General features: G+C 40.4%; 1 protein-coding gene and 1 pseudogene across 1 annotated transcript; both read right to left on the reverse strand.

Annotated features, from left to right (window-relative positions):
- Positions 1-8,175: 8,175 nt before the first annotated feature.
- LOC119233094 (U6 spliceosomal RNA) lies at positions 8,176-8,275 on the reverse strand (annotated as a pseudogene).
- Positions 8,276-11,343: 3,068 nt separating this feature from the next.
- On the reverse strand, positions 11,344-20,530 carry PRXL2C (peroxiredoxin like 2C). Its single transcript, XM_037493987.2, is given in 7 exon segments — positions 11,344-13,638; positions 15,713-15,844; positions 19,113-19,218; positions 19,382-19,435; positions 19,856-19,924; positions 20,334-20,437; positions 20,440-20,530. Coding segments are annotated over 7 exon segments (684 nt in total). The 3' UTR covers positions 11,344-13,510.
- Between the last annotated feature and the right edge of the window lie 3,023 nt (positions 20,531-23,553).

A 23,553-nucleotide genomic window follows, 5' to 3' on the forward strand; every position in this document is an offset into this window, starting at 1 on the left:
GAGATGTTTATGTGGAAATGAGACAACAAAGGCCCCGGGATAGGGACAGGACAGGACTCAAGGACCAAACTTTGCTGTTCCCATAGGCTGGTAAACAAGAGGTTAAAAAAGAAATAAACAAGAAATCCACATGACTAGGCTCACACACCTACTGCCATAAATTTCCTTGGCCTGGTTTTTTTTTTTTATTACTAATTTCTCCAGCCTGGGCATTCCTGAGCTATCTTCCCACAGCTTATCAAATTGGGTGCTATGGAGTTAAAGAGATAAAGACCCAGAGAAAAAAAAATCACAGACCTTGAGACCAGACTGGTTCAAACTGGAGCAGCAGCACACAGCCTCCATGAGATGCTCAAGGCCTTTGGAATCATCACAAGCCCTGCATCACCACTGACCTGCAACTGATTGGTGCTCACAATTAGTAACAAAAAATGGACTTTTAGCAAAGTCCACTCTCCTTACATTCTCAGCCAATAAAATTTAATTCCTTTGTAACCAAACCACAGTCCTAAAACCTATAAAGGCTCCTTATCCCAGCAACGCAGGGTCTCTTATGCCCAGAGAGATCTCCCTGGAGTTCTACCTCCTTACTCTTTTGCTGATCAGAAAGCAACGACTTCCTGCCTGCCCTGACCCGTGTCTGTGGAGTCCAATTTTTAATCTTGACCAGAAAGTCTCTAGAGCACCGTCCTGGGTTTGGGAGTCCATGCAATTCCCAGTTCATGGTGCATCAGACAGTGACTGGTTCACTCCCAGCTTAGCTACCTGTGTTGTTGGAGGGTGGGAATGGACTGACCTCAAACAAAAGAAAATAGTTATTTTACCAACAAAATAGGTTTATTTAGAAATAAACAGAAAAATAAAAGGGCAGATTGCAAAGCGCATGTCTCATGGCAAAACCCACAAGCACGGCCCTGATTTTCCTTCTGCTAGGGTGAAGAAGCAACATCACTTCCATTAGAGATTCAAGGCATGCAATGGCGCAATTGTTAGAGAATTCATCTAGGTATTTACTTATTCACCTAGGTGAATTCCTAGGTATTTAATTCTTTTTTTATGTTATGGTGAATAAAATTATTTTCTCCACTTCTTTTTTTTCCTCTTTCATTTTTTTAAAATTTTTTTTCTTCTTCATTTTATTTTTTTACAATATTTGATTTATTCCTTCAGGTGTAGTCCCCATAATTCTTCCACTGCTATGGCACCCATGAGCCATCACCATAGTCCCTTGTCTTGTCCCGCCCTTGTTTTCACTTCTCTCCCTCTCCCTCCCCTGCTGTATACCTCAGATCTATGTGGTTTTTTTTTAAGATTTATTTATTTATGCATACAAGAGCAGGGGTACAGGCCAGAGGCATGGGGGGGTGGCGAGAGGATTCACCAGAGACAGAGTGGGGAGCAGAACAGACAGATAGACCAAAGTACACTGCTGAGGGGAGCAGCAGGCGAGTCAGGAGAGGTCTGCTGCACCCTGTGGATAGCTCCCTGGCTGGGGATCCAACTCGTGCTGCAGAGGTTGTGGACAGCTGCACAGGCTTTATCTTAACCCCTTGCCCAACCAGGGAAGCCCTAGGTTTTGTTATTTTTTTAAGATTTATTTCATTTATGCATACAAGAGCTGGGGTGTAGGCCAGAGGTAGAGGTGTGGGGGTGAGAGGATTTACCAGAGATAGAGTGGGGAGCATAACAGGTGGATCCACTGAAATACACTGCTGAGGGGAGCAGCGAGTGAGACAGGAGAGGTCTGAAGTGCCATGTGGGTGCCAATAGCTTGATAGTGCTGAGACTTAACCCCTTGTACCACCAGGGAGGCCCTTAGAGCTATGATTTGCTTACAGATTTTGTCTTTTTTCTGATTGTGGTGGCAGGAAGGCACAGAGCAGGGTTTCTATGATTTGAGCAGACCCAGTAAAGGAGAATCCTGGAGCCCTCAGTGGCTTTCTCAGACTTTTACTGAGCTTTTACACGTAGTGCAGCAACCAGGTACACGGCAGCTAGGTTCACTCTGGGCTTTCTGGCGTTCTTTCTCCTCTCTTCTGCCTCTGCTTTTCTTGGTGAATTTATCAATACAGCTTCTCTGGCCCACAGAAGTAAACAACATAACCTATGACAATGTAACAAAATGCAGGTGCTTACCCTCAGGCATGCAATCCTAATAATGGGAGAGCAGAAAAGCCTGAAAATCATTTACCCTACACTGACTGATCTTTTGTTATGTTACCCTATATTCTCTCTATAAATGAGACTATCTGATTTTTTTTTTCTTTCTGATTTATTTTACTTGGTATAATCCCTTCCAGTTCCAAGCATGTTGCCTCATATGGCATGAGTTTATCTTTTTGATCAATGAGTAGTATTCCATTGTGTATATATACCATATCTTCTCTTTTTTTTTATAGAGGCATGTTTTTATTTATTTATTTATTTGTTTGTTTTGTTTTGTTTTTGTTTATACATGCACTGGGTACAGTCAGAAGCGCGGGAGGGTGAGAGAATTCACCAAGCCAGAGCGGGGAGCAGAGCAGGCAGAAGGACTGAAGTACACTGCTGAGGGGAGCAGCGGGCGGCAGGAGAGGTCTGCGCGCCATGTGGGACCCTCCTCCAGTGGCCAGGGAGCAGCCGGGGATCGAACCGACGCCGCAGAGGCCGCGGGCAGCTTCACAACCCAGCGCTCAACCGCTGCGCCACCCAGGAGGCCCTATACCATATCTTCTTGATCCAGTCTTCTGTTTTAGAGCATTTAGGTTTTTTCCATTATTTAGCTATTGTATATAGTGCTGCAATAAACATAGGGAAGCAGGTATCTCTTCAAATTAGTGTTTTTGTGTCCTTTGGGTATATTTCCAGGAATGGAATCACTGAATGCCATGGTAGATCCATTTTTAGTGTTTTGAGGATCCTTCACATAGCTTTCCATAGTGGCTTTGTTATAGGGCAGCCCTGATACAAAACAGGTTGCCTGACTGTGGGTCCTCACCCGCGCTTAAAAGGACTTATCAATACTCCACTGCAGGCACACGCGAAAGGTTAATAAAAGGTTTATTTACAAGGGAAGGGCAAATGAGGAAATGTACAACTCAGGGAGAAAAGTGGGAGACAAAGTTTTAAATGCGTTCTACCCAATCCGCCGATCTGGAATCCCAAATGGCACTCTGAGAGCTGGCCGCGAGCCAGGAGCTGTGAAGCCAGGAGGCGAGCAAGAGAGCGAGAGCCCCCAAGGCCCACGTGTTTGGTTTTTATACCAACCATGGCTGCTTAACCCCACCCTCAGGTCCCAGCCACCTTCCCTTTGGTGGTGACGGGATTCATCTTTCCCAATGTCTTGATGGCTTTGGTCTGGAGTGGGGGTGGAGTCCGCAAAGCCTGCATGAAATTAGCTCAGGACATCCTTTCCCCCTAACAGCTTGACCAGTTTGCACTCCCACCAGCAGTGTAGGAGAGTTCCTTTTTCTCCACATCCTTGCCAACATTTTGTTGTTAGTCTTTTTTTTGATGTGTGCCATTCTCACTGGTGTAAGATCGGTTCTCATTGTGTTTTTGATTTGCATTTCCCTGATTAGGAGTGATGTTGAACATTTTTCATATGCCTGTTGGCCATTTGCATTTGCTCTTTGGAGAAGTGTCTGTTTGGCTCTTCTGCCCATTTTTTGACTGGATTAATTACTTTGTTTTTGCTGAGTTTCATCAGCTCTTTGTAGATCTTTGTGATCAGTCCCTTATCAGTTGAATAGAGTGCAAAGATTTTTTCACTGGTGTGAGGTGGTATCTCATTGTGGTTTTGATTTGCATTTCCCTGATTGGCCATTTGCATTTCTTCTTTTGAGAAGCATCTTTTTAGTTCTTAAGTTTTTGCACATTAATTTGATTTTGTAACCTACTGCTTTTTTATCTTCATTTATGCTTTCTAATAGTTGTTTGGTGGCATCTTCCTGGTTTTCTATAGATAGCATATCATCTGCAAATAACAATTTCACTTATTTTCCATTGTGGATTCCTCTCTTTGCCTGTTGTCTGATTGCTCTTGCTAAAACCTCTCATGCTAAATGAAAAGTGGGCATCCTTCACTCATACTAAATGAGAAGTGGTGAGAGTGAGCATCCTTCTCTTGTTCCTTAACTTAAAGGGAAAGCTTTCAGTTTTCAGCATTTAAGTATTACATAGGTTTAAGTTTGTGATATATGACCTTTATTGTCTTGAGTTAGGTTCCTTCCATTCCCATTTTGTTAAGGGTCTTTTTTATTATCGTAAATGGGTGTTGATTTTATCAACTGGTTTCTCCACATCTATTGATTTTATCATGTACTTTTTTCTTTGATGATATTGTAACAGGGTGGTCCCCAGGAAAGGGGGAGGTTCCAGGTTCCCTGCCCCACCCAAATGGAGGGTGGAGCTGAGCAGGGAGAGAAGAAGCTGCAGAGGAGACAGAGAAGGAGGAAGCAGGATGGAGAGCCAGGAGGAGACCTGGAGGAGGACCATGGAGACTAGAGACATGTGAAGAAACTGCGCTTGTCTTATGGTCATGGACTGGATGACACAGATGTGGGTGAGAGACCCGAGGGGAGGTGACAATGGCAGCTTTTATCTTGATTTTGATTTTGTTCTTTTCCTTCTGGGCTTGTCTGGTTGTTTCTGACCCTTATCTGTGGGTCCCCACTGGAAGATGCTTTAGACCTGTGGCAGGCTTTGGGGCCTTGCTCTGGCCCAATCCCAAATGGATGGACTTTTACCCACGAGGGGACGGGTAACTTTGGGTGCTTCATTTAGAAACTAGACTCTTTGCCTTTCCTGTATTGTTTCCTAGTTTTATTAAAGTTCCTACCCATTAAAGTCTCATATGTTTTGTGTTGATGTGGCGCATGGCAGAACCCTATATAGAATAGGCAGGTTTGCGGGGTTTGTGCTGCCCCTCTCCCTGCCCTGTAACAGATTTGGCGCCCAACATGATTTAGGATAGAGCCATCCGTGGTTAGTCAGCCCCATAGGGAAATTGGGCTTCCCTTTGGCACTGGCTACCATAAGCGCAAATATTATTTTTGGTTTCTCTGGTGTGTTTGTTTCATATGTAGATTTACTGTTGAAAAACTGGCTTGGGCTTTGTGAAGATCTGTGTGTCTGTATGTAATTTGTTTGTAGTGACTTGCTAAGACATTTGATTTTGTGGAAATTGTTCTGCGCAACAGTTTTACTCAAAAGATTAGGCAGTACGTTGGACCATGTGGCCAGATCAAAGATGGTGTCTGAGGCCACTTGGTGTGCTCTTGAAAAATTCAGAGGTTCTTGTTGCTAGGACTTTGGAACTTTTTTTCTTTCTTTTTGTAATCTCTGCTGTCTCATTAGCATTTCTAAAGGCAGTTATGGTTCTTCAGACGTATTACATTGATTGGTTATATATATATATTTTAAGTTGTATTTGTCTATGATCTTCATTTTTTTATAGTTTTTTTACATCGTTGTTCATTTTTAAACAATATTTGCTTCCCCCCCACCCCCTCAGGTGTAGTCCTCATAGAATTTCCTTTACCAATGCACTTGTGCACCTTCACCTCAGTCCCCTGTGCCCCTCCCTCCCTCCCTCTGATGCCTCTCCCTCCTCCTCCCCTGCAGTATGTCTCTGATTTAGAATTGTCTGTTTTTGCTTTGTTGTGTTTTGTACTGTTATTATTTTTTACACTAATGTCTTATTTGTTTCCCCTATATTCCTGCTATAAGTGAAACCATCTGATATTTTTCCTTATCCTTCTGGCTTATTTCACTGAGCATAATTCCTTCTAGCTCCATCCATATTGTTGCGAATGGCATGAATTTATCTTTTTTGATTGCTGAATAATATTCCATTGTGTATATATGCCACATCTTCTTGATCCAGTCATCAATTTTTGGACATTTAGGTTGTTTCCAGGTTTTATGATTGGTTATATATATTAAACTACCTTGCATCCCTGGGATAAATCCCATTTGATCGTGATGTATGTCCTTGTAGTGTATTCTTGAATTAAATTTCTACTATTTTGTTGAAGATGTTTGTATTAATATTCATCAGGGAAAATCATCTCCAGCTTTCTTTTCCTTTGCTGTCTTTGTATTAGAGTCATTTTTATATCATAACATGTCTTAGGAAGCAGCCTTTCTTCTTGTCTTTTTAGAAGTAAATTGAGTCACATGGGCATAATTCTTACTTGAAGGCTGATGGAATTTGCTTGTAAAGCCTTGTGACGCTGAGACTTTTTTTCTGTTGGGGAGAATTTTGATAAATATTTCAAAGTATTCTTCTTTCTCCTGATGCTTTTAGTATTCTTGTCATTAGTTTTCAACAGTTTAATTATAAACCTGCAGATTTGCTGGATTGATTTTAGTTTTCTCTAGCACTGGTGGTATGTTCTTCTATCTCTTCATTTTTAGTTTTTATGGGTTGTAATAGTGTTGTGCAACCATCCCAGACCTAGCAGTTCCACTGTTGATTCAGGCAGATGGAAAAAGCAACTTTGGAGCCTTAGATACATCTGCTATGACATGCCTTTAATGCTGAAGGGGAAAGGATACACAGGCAGGTAGGGAGGGAGACAGACCAAAAGACAGAATAGCAACTGAGCCTCCTAGCCCCCTTTATGCTGTATGTGCTCATGGTCACATAACTGGTACATTGCTGCTTTCAAAGTTAAGGGCTGTCTGTTGTTTACTTGATGCCTGGAAGGCTAAAAGGAGCCTGAGTAATTCCATGTACCTGACAAATAGCAAGCTTCCTTTTCTTTTTTTGATACATTGCCTTTATTCCCCACCTACAGGTATCTCGGTATAATCCTAGCTTTTTCAACCAGAATCTTTTAACTAGTGTCTGCTATTTCAAAGGCTTATGCCTGTGTACATGATCAGATGACTGGGGTACTAGTGCTCATAGGGGATAGTAGGTGGTAATCAGGCCAGTAGGGCATTGATTGATCACCTCCTGTGGGCACGTGGTTCAAGCTTCCTATAGTGCTGTGGGTACCTAAGTAGTGCAGTGGGGACACAGAAGAAGCCCTTCCCTGTTTCTCAGCAAAAAAAAAAAAAAAGTTTCAAGTAGTTTCATGCTAGCCCTAACCTCAAAGCTGTAGTTAAGCAATAGCTGTAGTGTCAGATCTGGATTATAGATGAGACATGGTCACCAGCTAGTGTAATAGGGTGGTCCCCAGGAAAAGGGGAGGTTCCAGGTTCCCTGCCTCACCCAAGGGAGGAGGAGCTGAGCAGGGAAGAAAAAAAGTGGGAGAAGGAGACTGAAGAAGGAAGGAATCAGGATGGAGAGCAAGGAGGAGACCTGAAGGAGGCACATGGAGCAGAGAGACATGTGAAAAGGCTACACTTGGTTTTTGGTCCTGTGCTCGTGAAAACAGATGGGGGGATGGTTACCAATGGAAGGTTTTATCTTGGTTTTGATTTGCTCTTTTTTCCCCAGACTTATCCGTTTTTGGCTCATCTTTATGGTTCCCCGCCAGGAGGTACTTTAGACTTATGGCAGGCTTTCAGGTCTTGCTTTTCAGTCCCGTTTGGGTGGACTTTTACCCACGAGGGAGGGGATGGGTAACTTTGGTGCTTAATTTAAAAACTATATTTTTTGTATTTTCTATATTACACACTAATTATATTAAAGTTCCTTTCCATTAAAGGTCTGTATGTTTTGCCTTGATGTGGCAGATGTCAGAATCTATTTAGAATGGACAGGTTTGGGGGTTCTGGAGTGCCCCACTCCCTGTCCTGTAACACTAGAACACCTTCTTTGTTTTTTGAATAAGAAGCCTTATCCAAGGCTTCCTGCTGCTGTTGTAAAGATGCAAGTGCTTCAACTTCTGTTTAATGATAGTGTTTGGTTGTTTTCTTGGCTTTTAAAGATTGTGTTAGGAATCTGTAGATCAAGTTGGGAACAACTAACACTTTTAGGATAATAAGAATTCTCCTCCACGCATGAGTTATCTTTTCAGGTTTTTAAAAATTTCTTCGATAAAATCATATAATTTTCTCAGGGGGAGGAGAGTGTGGTGGAGGATTTGTGGGCACTTTGGTTGTGGGAAAACGATGGTGACCACACCTATATTGTGAAAAAATAAAGGGTATTTAAAAAAAAATAAATTAATGAAGTCATTGTTTTTTGTGTCCTTAATAATATTTGACAGTATAGGATTTCTCTCCTCAGGTGTGAACATCATAAAAATAGAACACTACAACGTGTGTCATCCTTGCCAGGGGCCATGCTAATCATCTCTGTATCATTCCAATTCTAGTATATGTGCTGCTGAGTGAGCAATAAAAATATTTAATATTCTAATAAAGATTTAGGGTCCTTTGCAAGTTTTATCACTCTTATAATGATTTTTAAATTAATTTTCTATTATTAAACTATATAGAAATGCAATTGAATTTTGAATATTGATATATCCATAAACCTGTTTTATTAATTCTAAGAACTTAACTCTAGATTCTTTTTGAATTTCTCTGCGGAAAATCACAGTATATGTGATAAATATGAGTTTTAGTTCTTTTTTTTTGCTAATTCTTACACCTTTTATTTGGTTGTTTCATTATGGATTTTTGCTGGCTTAGACCTTTGATATAATGTCAAATACCAGCACTAATAACAGGCATTCTCATCATATCCTTTTAAAAAAGGGAACAGTTATAACATTTTCCCATTAACTATGATATGTTACACGTTTTTGGCAAATAGTCTTTATCAGGTTAAGGAGATTGCCTTTTATTCCTAAATTATGTAAGTGTTTTTTTTCCTACTAACTGTACATGCATGGTAAATTTACCATGTTTTTTCTGCTTTTGAATTTATTGTATACTTTTTTTTCTCTCCCTTGACTTGTGCCAATGTGGTAAATTATATTATTTTTTACTGTAAAGTCAACTAAGCATTTTTGGAGTAAACCCTACTTTATTATGATAAATTAAATATTTTATATATAGTTTGATTCCATTTTCAATATTGAATTTAGGAATTTTGCATTTGTTCATGGTAGAGTCCAATTTACTGTTTTCCTTTCTTACATTATCCTAGTCTTATTAAAGTAGCGAGGTAAAATTAACTTCATTTTTATTTTCCAAAATTTAATATAAGGTTGTCTCTTCTTTGAAAATTTGGTAGAATTCTCTTGTTAAGTCCTCTTGATTGTGTTTTTTCTTCATGGGACGATTTTCAGGTGGTGATTCAATTTTAAGTGATTGATTGTAAGTGTATATAGATATATTATACTTAAGATTTTTGAAAAGTTACTTCATAAATACAATATATTCATTTTATCTAAAAGTTCAAATTTATTAGCATGAAGTTTTCAGTGGGTTTTTTATTTTATTTTAATGCTTTCTATGTCTGTAGTTATGTCTTCTTTTTATTTCTAAAGTCTTATTTATTTACTTTTAAACATTTATTTTTTATTTTGTTGTTTTATTTATTTATGCAGACAAGATCTGGGGTGTAGGTCAGAGGTATGTGGGGGTGAGAGGATTCACTAGAGACAGTGGGAAGCAGAACAGGCGGATCTACTGAAATACACTGCTGAGGGGGATCAGTGGATGAGACAGGAGAGGTCTGCTGTGCCATGTGGGTTAGTTCCCTGGCCTGAATGGAGTGTTGATAGAACTGAGGGAGGCCATATTTCTAAAGTTTTGCTTTTATTTTGTCCTTTATCAGTTTTGCCCCAGATTTATCTAGTTTACTACCAAATTTTGGCCTGTTGAATCTTCCTATCATTTCTTTGTCTTCTATTTGATCATTCACCACCATTATTTTTCTTACATCTTTATATATGTTTGATTGTTTAATTTGCTACTTCTTTTTTTTAAGATTTATTTATTTATACAAGAAATGGAGCACAGGCCAGACTCACGGAAGGGTGAGAGGATTCACTAGAGACAGAGTGGGGAACAGAACAAGCAGACTGACTGAAATACACTGCTGAGGGGAGCAGTGGGCGAGACAGGAAAGGTCTGCCACACCATGTGGGTATCTCCCCAGCTGGCCATGATCAAACCTGTGCTGCAGAGGCTGCGGACAACTTCACAGCGCTGTGCTCAACCACCTGCGCCACCAGGGAGGTCCTAAAATGGTTTTATTACTTAAAATCTTTCTTTTTTTAGAAAAGATTTAACTTATTTAATTTTTGTGCGTGTGTAGAAGAACTGGGGTGCAGGCCAGAGGTTGGAAGAGGTAAGAGAATTCACCGAAGACATCGTAGGGAGCAGAACAGACAGATTTACAGAAATACACTGCTAAGGGGAACAGGGGCAAAACAGGAGAGGTCTGCTGTGCCATGTGGGTTAGCTCCCTGGTGGGAGATGCTGAAACTTAACCTCTAGGCCACCAGGGAGGCCCCTATTTTAAATTTTTAAATCAGTTTCCCTGCAACTTTTCTAAAGCTGCATTTTATAGTTAATGAGTCGGAATTTATAGACTTGTTTGATTCTTCACTGTAGCTCACATTTCAAATTGAGATTATTCTGTCCGCAGGTACTGCAGCACCTGGAAGCTCAGAACAACTTAGGCTAAATGGAGAGTATTTTCAAGCCCATTTTTTTTCACATGAAAAATAAATATTTCAGATCTGAGTAATGGGAGGACATGATTTGCTGTCTGTTCCGAAGATCAGAGATGAAATTGAAAGAAGACACCCTTACCCTTGTACATGTCTTTGGAATCTGTACTGGTGTGGGCAGGTTGCTATGAAGACTCCTGAGACTGTTTGTCTGCTGTGCTGGGCACTCCTGGATTAACCTTTGCCCAATTTGTAAAACCTCCAGCACTGGGGGAAGTAATCGCCAAAGAGGTTGCATGGGCACAGAACTTCAGTTTCATCTCCACCCAAAGGCTGATTCAATTTATTCTTAGGGGTAGAATGTGTGTGTGTGTGTGTGTGTGGGGAATTCCACGTGGGTGAAGTCAGCATCTTTATGCTCTACTCATGGGAATCCCTCAAGGGTAGGGAATCCTCAGCCACCCTTGAAAGAGGGCCATGTGTCCACTTTTTGCCTAAACTCAAAGTGCTGGGATGTGTCTTGTGCTTGCCTACACACGTCTGGGCTTATGTTCATTGTCTGCAACTTTGCCCAGTGAGTGCTGCAGGGGGGCAGCCCCTAGTATCTCAGACATGGCTCTTGGGTTTCATCTCCAGAATAAGGATAACTCCACAGATCTCACTGCTACCACCGCCACCCTTAAGGCTGAGGTCATACCTTATCTGGGATTTTAATGATGTCAAGCTGCTATAGAAAATTCAATAAATATCTTATCATTTAACAAATTAACAATAAAGTTTAAATATTTCAGCCCTAACATTTTCAGATAGTTCTGGAGATGAACAGTGGTGACCATTGGGTAAGGATATAAATACACTTAATGCCCCTGAAATACACACTTAAAAATAGTTTAAATGTCAGTTTTATGTTATACGATTTTACCGCACAAATTTTTTTTTAAAGATTTATTTATTTATGCATATAAGAGCCAGGGTGCAGGCCAGAGGTGCAGGGGGTGAGAGGATTCACCAAAGACAGAGTAGGGAGCAGAGCAGGTGGATCTACTGAAATACACTGCTGATGGGAGCAGCAGACGAGACAGGAGAGGTCTGCTTTGCTATGTGGGTCACCATCCTGACCGGGAATTGAATTTGTGCTACAGTGGCTGCAAATAGCTCCATAGGTGTTGCAACTTAACCCCTTGTGCCACCAGGGAGGCCCCCAGCAGTCTTTTTTTAATCGAATTTTATTGATTTACCATTGCTATCTTTATTATAAACACAAAATCAATTTAAATTTCATTAATTTTTATTGCTTTTAAACATGATTGTCCCTGTATATATACACAAAAGTACATTCAAATATTTGAATACTTTATAGTACAGCTTAATACTTTATAAAAAATGTCAGTTTCAAAGCAGTATTGTATTTGCTAATAATAACCAATATTTTGATTTTTCTGGGATACTTCCCACCTAAACTTAGTAAAATTCTAAAAAAAGAAAATTGACAAATAGTCCACTAGTAATTTGGGGATGAGAAGCAAAAATTGTCTAGAAACATATACACAAACTACAGTGTTTGTTTAAGTTACAAAGTTTTTACTTTAAACAATTATTTAAACTCCCTTTCAGAAACTCATACTGTCCATATTTTAATACTTCTTGAACATCTAAAACATATTTTTCTCTTCCCCATCTTAGTAGACCCTAGAGGGTACTGTCGTGATGTGACAAGGTGCTTTGAACACTGGCTATTTGAAAGGTTCAGTTTGCCAGATTCCCTTCAAGTAAAACAATTAGGAGAGAAACATGTGGACTGAAGCCTGAGCTTGTTATGTAGAAATATAGTCATCAGATAATTTTAAAACATAATTTAAAATATAATTTTAAAAGACCTTTTCTTGGCATGAAAAAAAAAAAGGAGCATGCTTATTATGGTATAATTTGGGGATACTGCTAAGTATGGAAAAGAAAATAGGCAAAAACCCTGTAATCCCATCAATGTGTTTAGTTCTCTCTTCTCAGTATACAAAAATATAAACATGTACATATAAAAATATGATTACACTGTTTAAAGAAATTGACATCGTTGTTTTTTCACTGGATAAAATGAAGAATTGCTTCCTCTTCCCCTAAAATGTTCTTCATAAGAATTTATGATCTTGGCTTCCCTGGTGGCACAAGGGTTGGGATGCAGCCCATGAAGCTATCAGCAGCCACTGCAGCACGAGTTCGATTCCTGGCCAGCCAGGGAGCAACACACATAGTGCAGCAGACCTCTCCAGACTCGCCCGCTGCACCCCTCAGCAGTGTACTCTGGTCAGTCTGCCTGTTCTGTTTCCCACTCTGTCTCTGGTGAATCCTCTCAACCCCCACGCTTCTGGCCTATACCTCAGCTCTAGTATGCATAAATAAATCTAAAAAAAAAAAAGAATTTATGATCTTAATTGGACAAAAATGAAAACCCCAAAACTTCAGCAACTAGAGAGACTATAATATATAATAATGATATTTTTAATTTTATAGCCATTGGTTAAGTTTAATTTTTAAAAATGTTTTATTATTTTTTAAGATTTATTTTTGTGTAGAAGAACTGGGGTGTGGGCCAGAGGTGGGCCGGTAAGAGGATTCACCAGAGGCAGAGTAGGGAGCAAAATAGGAGGATTTACTGAGATACACTGCTGAGGGGAGCAGCGGGTAAGACAGGAGAGCTCTACTGTGCCATGTGAGGTAGCTCCCAGGCCAGGGATCGAACTCAGGCCATCTCTAGGCCACCAGGGAGGTCCAAAGGTTTAATTTTTTATAAAACCTTAAAAACTATAAAGTTATTAATATATCTCATTTTGGATAACTGATGCCTCTCAGTTATTCAAAATGCTATTCCACAGGTACATGGTCTTTTATGTTTTCATAACCCCTCAAAACCTCAGAAAAGCCACCAAGTTAAGACACAGCACAAGTATAGTACAATCCACATTTCAGGTCATATCCAAGGATCCACTTGAAAGTGACAGTTTATATTGTCACACATGGATGATTGGTGGTCTGTTTGTAAAGTCCACATGCTGAACTCCTACAAGATGTAAAACAGAGTTGATGGGCTTATGATCCAACCTATTCCTATCACGGTGTATAAAATGAATGTTATTACCTAGAAAAGAATTAGAATAAAAGGCAGAGGTTGGCATATCGTATTATTAGATACACTGTTTACCAGAATTAACTTTTAATTAGTCCAAGAGGAACAATCAATTACATTATATTCTCTAATGCAATAACAACTTTTATTAAAGGTAATAAAACATAACAAGGATTATGGTTAAATATGAGTGATAATGTTTTATAAGATTAAAGGGGAAAGATTCTTAAATTATAACCTTCTGTTAGGTTATTAAATGCAATTAAATAAAATTTCCTGTCAAACAAATTGTCAGAATGTGGAACATAGGTATCAAGCTGGAAAAAAAAATCTAGCTTCTTAAATGTAATAATAAAACACATTTTTTTTAAAATTTCACTCCCAACAGTGACTTAATAGACTGCATTATAACCAGAGGCCAAAAGAAGTTGAAAAATAAAGACATTAAGGTAATCACAATACGATACACTTCAATTTCCACCATCTTGTCATCTGTTCAAATTTTAAGAAATCATACTTTAATAGACTAGGTTATGTTTACTTTGATTCTTGAACTCAAGACCAGAATTTTAACTTAAAATATTAGACTAGACTAACTAAACATTATAAAATAGGCATTTTTTTGCTTTGTACTTCTCTGCCATCGACAGTAATCACTAGATTTAATATTATAAATTCACTTATTATAAAATAAGTCAAAATAAAATATTGCATTAACTGTGAAAGAGAGTGGAAGAAATATACCCAGCTTTTTCCTTAGAAAGCTACATTTTTTTTCCAGTGGGTAGTATTAAAGTATTCTTATTAACTATGTTCCTAACTTAGCAACACAAATCACAGCTCTGTGTGCTCTTTATTCTTGCACAACTGAACGTGTGGGTTCAAATGACACTGTGACATGGAGATGAGGGACTCAAAGAATGAAATTGTCCAGGAATGAAGCTGGACATGAGTCATTCAGAATACAACTCAAGGTCACTCTGGGCACTCCATAGGACTCATTCTCATAAAACATTCTTTCTTTTTCAATTCACCTAACTGGTATACACTCAAGAGAGGGAAAAGGAGTGAATGACAGATTTTAGGTACATATAATTTATCAGCTGCGAAAAGCAAAACAATCCTAATATTTGGTTAACATTCTCCTTCTAAGGGCTTCCTTTTAGAGATCTGGAATTTATTAAAATAAATGTCACTTTTACAACTCTCAAGACACTATGGTATCAAAATGAACCGTTTTAAAGAGGGAGAAAAATCAAGCAAGAGCAGTTTACTGTCATATTTGGGTATTTGTCCCTAAATATACTTCTTGAACATGGTAGTGATCTAATACTCAAACATTTAGCAGAGTGAATCCAAAAGAACTTCAGGGGTCCAAACCAATGAATAATGTTATTAAAAGTTTGTGGCTTACAGCAATTGTTCTTAAATGAGTTGTCCCCTGGGGCTGGCTTGCTTTCTGATGCTGAGCAAATCTCTAGTTTAGTCAGTAATACCAATAACTAGATGGATTTCTCCATTGGCAAGAAAAAAAGTACTTGCTCATTTTTCTTATTTGGAAATGCTTACTTCCACTGAACTTTTTTTTTTTAAAGATTTATTTTTATTTATTTATGTGTATAAGAACTTGGGTGTAGGCAAGAGATGCACGGGGTGAAAGGATTCACCAGAGTGGGGAGCAGAACAGGCAGATCTACTGAAATACACTGCTGAGGGGAGAAGCGGGCAAGACAGAGGGGAGAAGCGGGCAAGACAAAGGGGAGAGGAGAGGTCTGCTGCACCATGGCACCATGTGTATTAGCTCCCTGGCCAAGGAATTGAACTCATGCCTCAATGCCTGGCTACAGCTTGATAGTGCTGAGACTTTAACCCCTGTACCACCAGGAAGGCCCCACCACTGAAACTTTTTAAAGAGCACTTATTCTTCCTATCCCAAATACCTGAAATCACTCAGGCATGGGTAAGCTCATTGCATCCCATAAACAGACATCAAAATACACAGAAACCTTTGAAAACAAAAGATATTCCCTACCAAAGCACAGAAAGCACAAGACGTATACTGTTGAATGAGGGCTTTAATGGTTACCTGGGCCTAAAATGAGGGTTCCACCTTGCTGAGCTGGGTCTCCTTGAAAATCAAAAAGAGGGCCAGTCACTGCCCGCCACAGGCTCTGAATGCTTCCCGAGAGTATATTTGATTTTATATGGGGGCTCTGTCCTGAAATATTAAAATTTGCCTTTAGACATTATCATTTTATATTCATTTCAATATTAAGATGTTAGTAACTTCTATAAGATATTCTCTTTTATGTGTGTCATCTTCCTTTCAACTAGTCTTTTTTTCTTCCTTCAAAGAATGATGATTCAGTTTTTCACTATTGAGATTGTGGACCAGAAAACTGTCCTGTGCAACGAAGGGTATTTAGCAGCATCCTAGTATTCTGCACCCACTAAATGCTATAACATTGTTCTCCAGGTTGTAACAACCCAAAATACCTTTGGATAACACTAACTGTCCCTTAGGTGGGAGTGGGGGGAGACAGTACCCCTTTGAGAACTACTGCTCTAAAGGAAGAAATAACGACAGACTCATTTGACTTTATACACAGAAAAAGGTAGTCTTCTCAAACTGGTACTGTTTTGCTCTTCAATTCTCACTGGTACTTGATTAGTCTCTCACCTATTATATGCTGTTCAAAACCTGTTTCCTCTTTCTGGTCCAGAAGCTAAACTACATTTCCTGCTCATTCTGGCAGTTTGTTATGACCACATGATAATGAGTAAAATGATGTGTGCCACTTCCAGGTCAGTTCCTAAAAACCTTCCACAAGCCATTCTCTGTGTTCTTTCTACATTCTTGGAAACCTTGGGTTGAAAATGGCAGAGCTACAGACAGAAGGGGACTGGGTTGTTCTTATATCACTGAATTGCTGCTTGGAGGAGAGGCACCATGTTATGCTTCAATAGCAACTACAGCTACTGCTCCACCTTTCTGTGCTGTCAATTTTTCGATTTCCTTTTTCACAATAATTGATGCTTTACTTTCACTCCCTTTGAGTAAAGAAATTCAGTGTTTTTACCTTTCTTGTAACTAATCTTTCTCCTATCCTTGCTATATCTGGCTTTTAGCTCATTATTTTGGTGATTATCCTGTTTGACCTGCCACTTTCTTACTTTTTCCAAATACCTACTACTCCCCTTCATCTCTCCAACTCTATTTCTTTCCTGTTTACACTAAACTGGCCATTCTACTTACCAGGAAACAAATACAGGCTCATGAATTCAAAGATATGGGCAAGACATTTAATTTTACTGTTGTCTAGGATTCTATGTCTAAAATGTATGTTCAGAAATCCAACCTATCTCATGTCCAAAGGTGGGGGGGGGGTCACTTAATATTTTCACAATTTTAGAAATTTGAGGAAGATTCTGCAATCCAGAATTTAACAATCTTTTCTGTTAAGTACAATCTAATTTTGCCAGTTTGAATTTATATGTAAAAATCCTGTTTCTGTCTTCTATAAGCCATCACTCTCTCGTATTTAATAGTTTTATATTATTTTTATCTTTATAAAATGTTCCATTCACTTAAAATTATAACTGTGAATCTCTACTGTTTTAATTTTCAAGCAGGACTATTTTGATGCTGATTCTGAGGTATATGCTTTATATATTTTCATGGAGGAGCTTTAAAAAAATATTTTATGAGAACCAAATACTTTGTTTGTAAATATATTAGTTTAACACAGGTCAAAAGAGTTTAAAAAATTTGAATATACTCTATTTTGTTTAGAATACCTCTGCTTTCTTTGCAATGCCATATCTTTATTGTGGCAACGAATGGTGAAGTGTTACTAAAGTGAAACTCACAGCTTATATCTAAAGTGCTAAATGATAAAATAAACCTTACACATGCTGAGACTGTTAAAACACAGAAAAACCATGTACCAAAAAATAAAGTTCACAATCTGCACTGTTGCAATTTCCTATACCAAAGAGAGAAAAAGAGCAAACCCTGTGTTTATACTAGCTCATTAGTTTTAATTTAGATGGCTTTCTTTAAAAACATCAATGAAAGGCTCATGTCATCTCTGCCTCCTATTTAGGCCCTGTCATTTCTTTCTAGCATATTACTACTACCTTGTGAAGAGTATCACTTGCTGCAGTTAGGTAGGTTCCAATTATTCCTCTATACTGAATAGGTGACTATATCACTTTTTTGCTTCAAACACTTCTATTACTCTCTTACTGCCTCCAGAATAAATTCAAACTCCTTGGCATGTCACCCAGACTCAGTATGAATTGGCCACAACGCGTCTCTTGGCTCACACCAATTCCCCAATTGGTTCCAGAAGTCCAGTAAGATGCTGGGGTCTGCATTTTTCCCAGAGGAAAACAAAACATCTTTTCATGTTTTTGCATATGCTACATTCTGTCAGCATTACCCTTTCCCAACCTCACTTTACCCAGCTAGCTCCTTTAAAAGTGTGTTCAGACAACAACTCCTCTGAGAAGCCTTCCCAGATCCTTCTCCAACCTTGCACTCTGGCACAGGCACTCCTAGTACATGATCTTCTCTATTACAAACCCTTAAAACTATATTGTAATCAGCTGTTTGCTTCTATCTCCCAGAGCAGATTATGACCTTCAATATGTCAGGGGCTGTGTCTTTTACTACTGTCCTCCTGAGAACATCCACCACAGTGGGTGTTATTACAGGCAAGAGGTAATATTTCTTCAGATGGATGATCTGAGTGTGAGTTCTTTTGATACTTCAGAAGTTCTTTCTATCTAAAACACAGATGTACCGTTTAACTAAAGCTTATGAAGCTCCATTAATTATAAATGATTGTGTTAAGAGCAGAGAAATGTGGACCATAAAAAATGAATAAAACACCAAACTCTTCAACTAACTACACTACCCGGCCACCTAAAGCACAATAATAGGTACGAAGTGCTATTAAAGTACAACCTGAGAAGCAATTAGTCTGCCTAAAGAACTATTAAGACTCTCTTTGAGTCAGGTTTCAAATGAAAACTAAAATTTCATCAATTAAAGAACATTAAGAGTATTCAGAGCCATGGTGTGAGATATGAAAAATAAATTAACTTATGCAAAATTATTTTTCTTTTATTCTCAAAAGTAAAATGTATTTATTAATAAAAAGACACATACCTTGTAGTAAACACTGCACTCTTAAAAACTTTTCCATTACACATGAATAATATACACTATAAATATTTATGAAAATGTTTTGTTTTCACAAAAATGGAACTAGACTGAGAGCAATGTTCTGCAACTTGCTTTTTCTCAGTGCTTCACAGTCTTCATTACCTAGGAAAGGAACTTTTAGAGTCTGGTGTACCTGGGCCAGTTGGTAGAATCATGAAAAATGACCTGCTTATGAATTTACTAGTTGTTTCTCTATCTTTGCAAATGTAAAATATACCATCAGCACTTCTCTTTGAGCCATGTCATGTCTTACCTGAAGAAACAATTTCTTCACCTCTTTTCATTCCCAATCTTTTAAAAATTTCTCTCTCAGGGTCAACATAGATTTCATGAGAATATCCAGTCAGTCTGCAGAAAGGCTGAAAAAGGAGACTAGCTCGAATTTTTATAAGAACAAATGAGAGAAAACTAATGGTAATCTAACTTAATTTTAGCAAATTTAACCTACACTTGGTTCTTTAAATACTGTGATTTTTAATGTTTGGAACAATCTGTCAGTTTCTCAATTTGCAATATATTTACCTCAATATGATGGTAGGATGACTGTCCAATCACTATTAGGGTGACATCTGCTTCCTTTAGACAAAAAAAGGACAGGGGCATATTAGAAATTACATTTTATTCAACTTCCCTATCCAACTTTTGTTTCATTCTAATGCCACCTATAGGCTTCTAGGAGAACAGAATAGCAAAACTCAGTGAAAGTAAAAAAATATATGCTAAAGTGTTCAATTAATTCAGATGACCTTTTGCTAAGAATTTCAAAACGATAGTCAGTAATTCTATACTCCCTCCCAAAAGCATACATTAAAAAAGACACTATTAAAGTAGAGTCACTTAACCAAACAAGTAAGGTGATAATCTTCATTTTTAAGTGCCTGGAGAGGCGGGGCCCTCCAAACTTCACCCTCTATACAACTTCCAGGGACGGGCAACTGTCACCAGGCCCCCTTAGGCCGACTCGCTGCTTCGAGCCTTCGAGCCTAGGAAACTTACTCGTAAGAAGCTCTTGGGAATTTTGGCCAGATCTTCTACGTATTCCTTGCAGATATAACACAGGAAATGCTGCAATCCCAACACGGCAGAAAGGAAAAGTTAGAGCTTACCACCCGCAGGGCCCAGAAGGCGCCAAGATAACTTTGTGATGAGTGCCACCGAAACACGCAGCACGCAGGGCGGAGAGAAAAAGGTGTCATAGGCCCCAAAGTGCATTAAAAATGGACCGCACCCCGTCCCTGCCAGGCCTCCTCTCGCGCCAAGAAAATGGCCTGGTGTGCGCGGGCTGTTTTTCCACTCCTGTTAAAGGAAGCGAGAGGCGCGATTCGCCTTCCAGAAGCTTCCAGAAGTCGCCCAGGGGCAGGCGGGCCCGCGACACTCGGCCGGGACCCTCCGAGGGACTCGACGTCCGCCTGGGCCGAAGCCGCGGGCCCGCCCCTCCCAGCCTGCGGCGGGGCGCCTCGGGTCTCACGCTCACCCGCACGAAGACCACCACGGCCCGGCGCTCCCGGAACAGCTCGCCGAACGGCACCCGCCTCCCGCGGGCGTCCAGCACGGGCAGCTCGGCCACGCCGGCGGCCAGGGCTGCCCGCGCTCGGGGCCGCTGGGGACCGGGGCCAGCGCGGCCCGGCCGCTGACCTGCCGAGTGACCGCGGCCAGGGTGGGGGCGGCCATGGCGCCCCGCTCCCCGCCGGGGTTAGCGCAGGGCGAGGCCGGCAGAGCGCGGGGGGAGCGCGGGGCCCGCGCAGGGCGGCCCCTCGGGGGCGGGGCTGGGGCTCGGCCCGGCGCCCGGGGCGGAGCTGCGCGGGGTGCCGACCGGCGGGCGCCCGGGCGGGGCGGGGCTGTGTAGGCCCCCAAAAAGCCGGGGTCTCGGCTGCCCGGGGCGCGCGCCCTCGGCCGGGAGGAAACGCCTGGTGGCGCCGGGTTTCGGCGCGGCCCTGCCAGTCTCGAGGGTGCAGCGAAGTGCAAGCGGCAGCGCGTTTTCTGACTCAACTACTCATGGTGAAAGAGAGAAAGAGGACCCCAAGCAAGAAAAGCCTTAGTTAGGAAAAAGGTCATCCTCCAGAGCTTCCTGGACTGAAGTTAATTCTTTCCTATTCGAGGGAACCACTTTCCATGTGCTTTTATTTTTTCAGATTTTTATTATTTTAATTAATTAATTTTTATTTTCTTACATCGTTGTTCATGTTTGGACAGTGTTTGATTTCTCCCCTCAGGTGTGGTCCGTAGTTTCCCCACCGGTGATCCCCACAGCACCTGTAAGCCATCACCTTTGTCCCTTAGGCTTTTCCCTCCACCCCCTTGCTCTGTGCCTCAGATTTATGGTCAGCTTGCAAATTTTATCTTTGTCATGGTCCTGCGTTTATTGAAGCACTATTTACAATAACTTATTTTTTTTTTTACACTAACTTAAATATGGAAACCAAGCACTTTTAAAAGAATGTTCTGTGGAGAACTAACATATCTGTGATGAAATAGATTTATTGTTTTTCCCTTTTATTCTCTTTTTAACCCATTCCCTCCTCAGTTCTGGCATTTTATTGTTGAGGTATCATTAACATACAGTTATGTAACATAGTTTTATGTAGAGTTAAGTTTAATTCTTAAATTTAATTTTTCAATAACAGATGCTGGGAAAGCTTGGCAACTCCCTGCTGGTAAGCCAATCAGGAGAGACAAGGTCTTGGGTTTGGAAAGAGAGGTTTATCCAGAAAACTGGTATGCTGAGAAAAGGGGGACTCTCCTCAAAAAACTTTCTCAATTACCTGGGCAAGTGGGAGACGATTTTTCTGTTGGTCATCCTGACTCAGTTTTTCCTGTTGTTTTTCCCTACTCCTGTGAATCTCCTGGCTGTTGTGTTAGTGCCTAGCCCAGGAGCACCCAGGGACCCCACCTTTAAGGGGTATCATTTCTAAAGGGATCAGACCATCTATGTGCATCCGCCATTTGCTGTGATAGATCTTTGAGTTAGCATGCATAGAGAAGAAAGTATATTCCTAGTAATAGTTACCCAATAAAACACCCTCAAATCCCCATCCACCTGTGAGCAAATGTCCAAACAGGGTACTCTGGAAGTGGGGCAGCTGCGGTCCAAAATCTTGCCACAAAGGCATCTTGTGGCAGTGGGGAATAGCAAAAAAGGGATAAGGCAGGTCCCAGAAAGCTGGGACAAAAGGAGAAAAAGAAAATGCAAAATAAAATACAAATCAAGATAACGGCTCTTTCAGGGACAACATTCCCAAGTTATCTTTCACGCATGTCTCTTTCATGTCTCTCCTCTACATGTCTCTCCTCCACACATCACCTTCCAAGTCTCCTGAAGTCTCTGGGTGCAAGAGATATCCAGAGAAGCAAATGTACCCCAGAGCCCATTGTCCTTTGTGGTATATAGCTTTACTTTGCCACTCAACTCCACCCATAGTTCCCTGTAACTCTCTATTCAAATGTCCAGTTCATGGCACACTGGGACCTGTAATCTAAGGGGACTGTATGTGAGTGGGGGCCTGGAAAATGGTACCTCCCCTTCTAGGAGGTGTAACAATTTTGTTGGTAGCCAGCATCATCATAGTCTCATATATTTTCAATTAATCTGTCAATAGAAACAACTTAAAAGGAGTGAGGTTACTGCTGGGGAGATTGAGGCGGTTTCAGTGACATTAAATGGTTAGTAATCGGACAAACATAGGTAAGTGTTCTGAAGTTTACAGTAATGACTAGCTCAAGCATTGCTTTGTGCTTTCAAATCTTTTCCAAGAGTTTATCATGGAAAATTAAAACATGCCCCAAAAGTTGAAAGAATTTTACAATGAAAATGCCTATATCTGCTGCCTAGATGCTTGTATTTTTTTAAAGATGTATTTATTTATGCAACCAAGAACTGGGTACAGGCCAGAGATGCGGGGGGTGAGAGGATTCACCAGAGACAGAATGGGGAGCAGAAAAGGCAGATTGACTGAAATAAACCGCTGAGGGAAGCAGTGGGCTACATAGGAGAGGACTGCTGCACCATGTGGGTAGCTCCCTGGCGGGCCAGTGATCGAACTCAAACTTGTGCTACAGAGACTATGGATAGCCTCATAGTGCTGTGCTTACCCCTTGCAACATCAGGGGTGTCCAATATGCTTGTGTTTTTACTCTATCACATTCATATGCATCTGTCCACATTTAGATAAATTTTGCCTGTGAATTTTGCCCATTAGCCACACGCTTATCAAAATATGGAAAAGTTACATTACTTAAGAAAATCTTAACTTTTTGTTGCTATTGTTTAAGAGAATATGTAATGAAATTATTTTAGAAATGTAGTAGTGTTGGGCCTCCCTGGTGGCACAAGGGGTTAAGATGCAGCCTATGGGGCCTCCCCGGTGGCGCAGCGGTTGAGCCCTGGGTTGCGGGGCTGCCGGCAGCCTCTGTGGCGCCGGTTCAATCCCCGGCTGCTCCCCAGCCACTGGAGGAGGGTCCCGCATGGCGTGTAGACCTCTCCTGCCGCCCGCTGCTCCCCTCAGCAGTGTACTTCAGTCCTTCTGCCTGCTCTGCTCCCTGCTCTGGCTCTGGTGAATTCTCTCGCCCTCCCGCGCTTCTGACTGTACCCAGTGCATGTATAAACAAAAAACGAACGAACAAACAAACAAATAAATAAATAAAAACATGCCTCTAAAAAAAAAAAAAATTAATTAAAAAAAAAAAAAAAAAAAAAA

This window comes from Talpa occidentalis, unplaced genomic scaffold, assembly GCF_014898055.3.
Source record: "Talpa occidentalis isolate TD23 unplaced genomic scaffold, MPIMG_talOcc4v2.1 talOcc4.7, whole genome shotgun sequence".
Classification (NCBI taxonomy): Eukaryota; Metazoa; Chordata; class Mammalia; order Eulipotyphla; family Talpidae; genus Talpa; species Talpa occidentalis.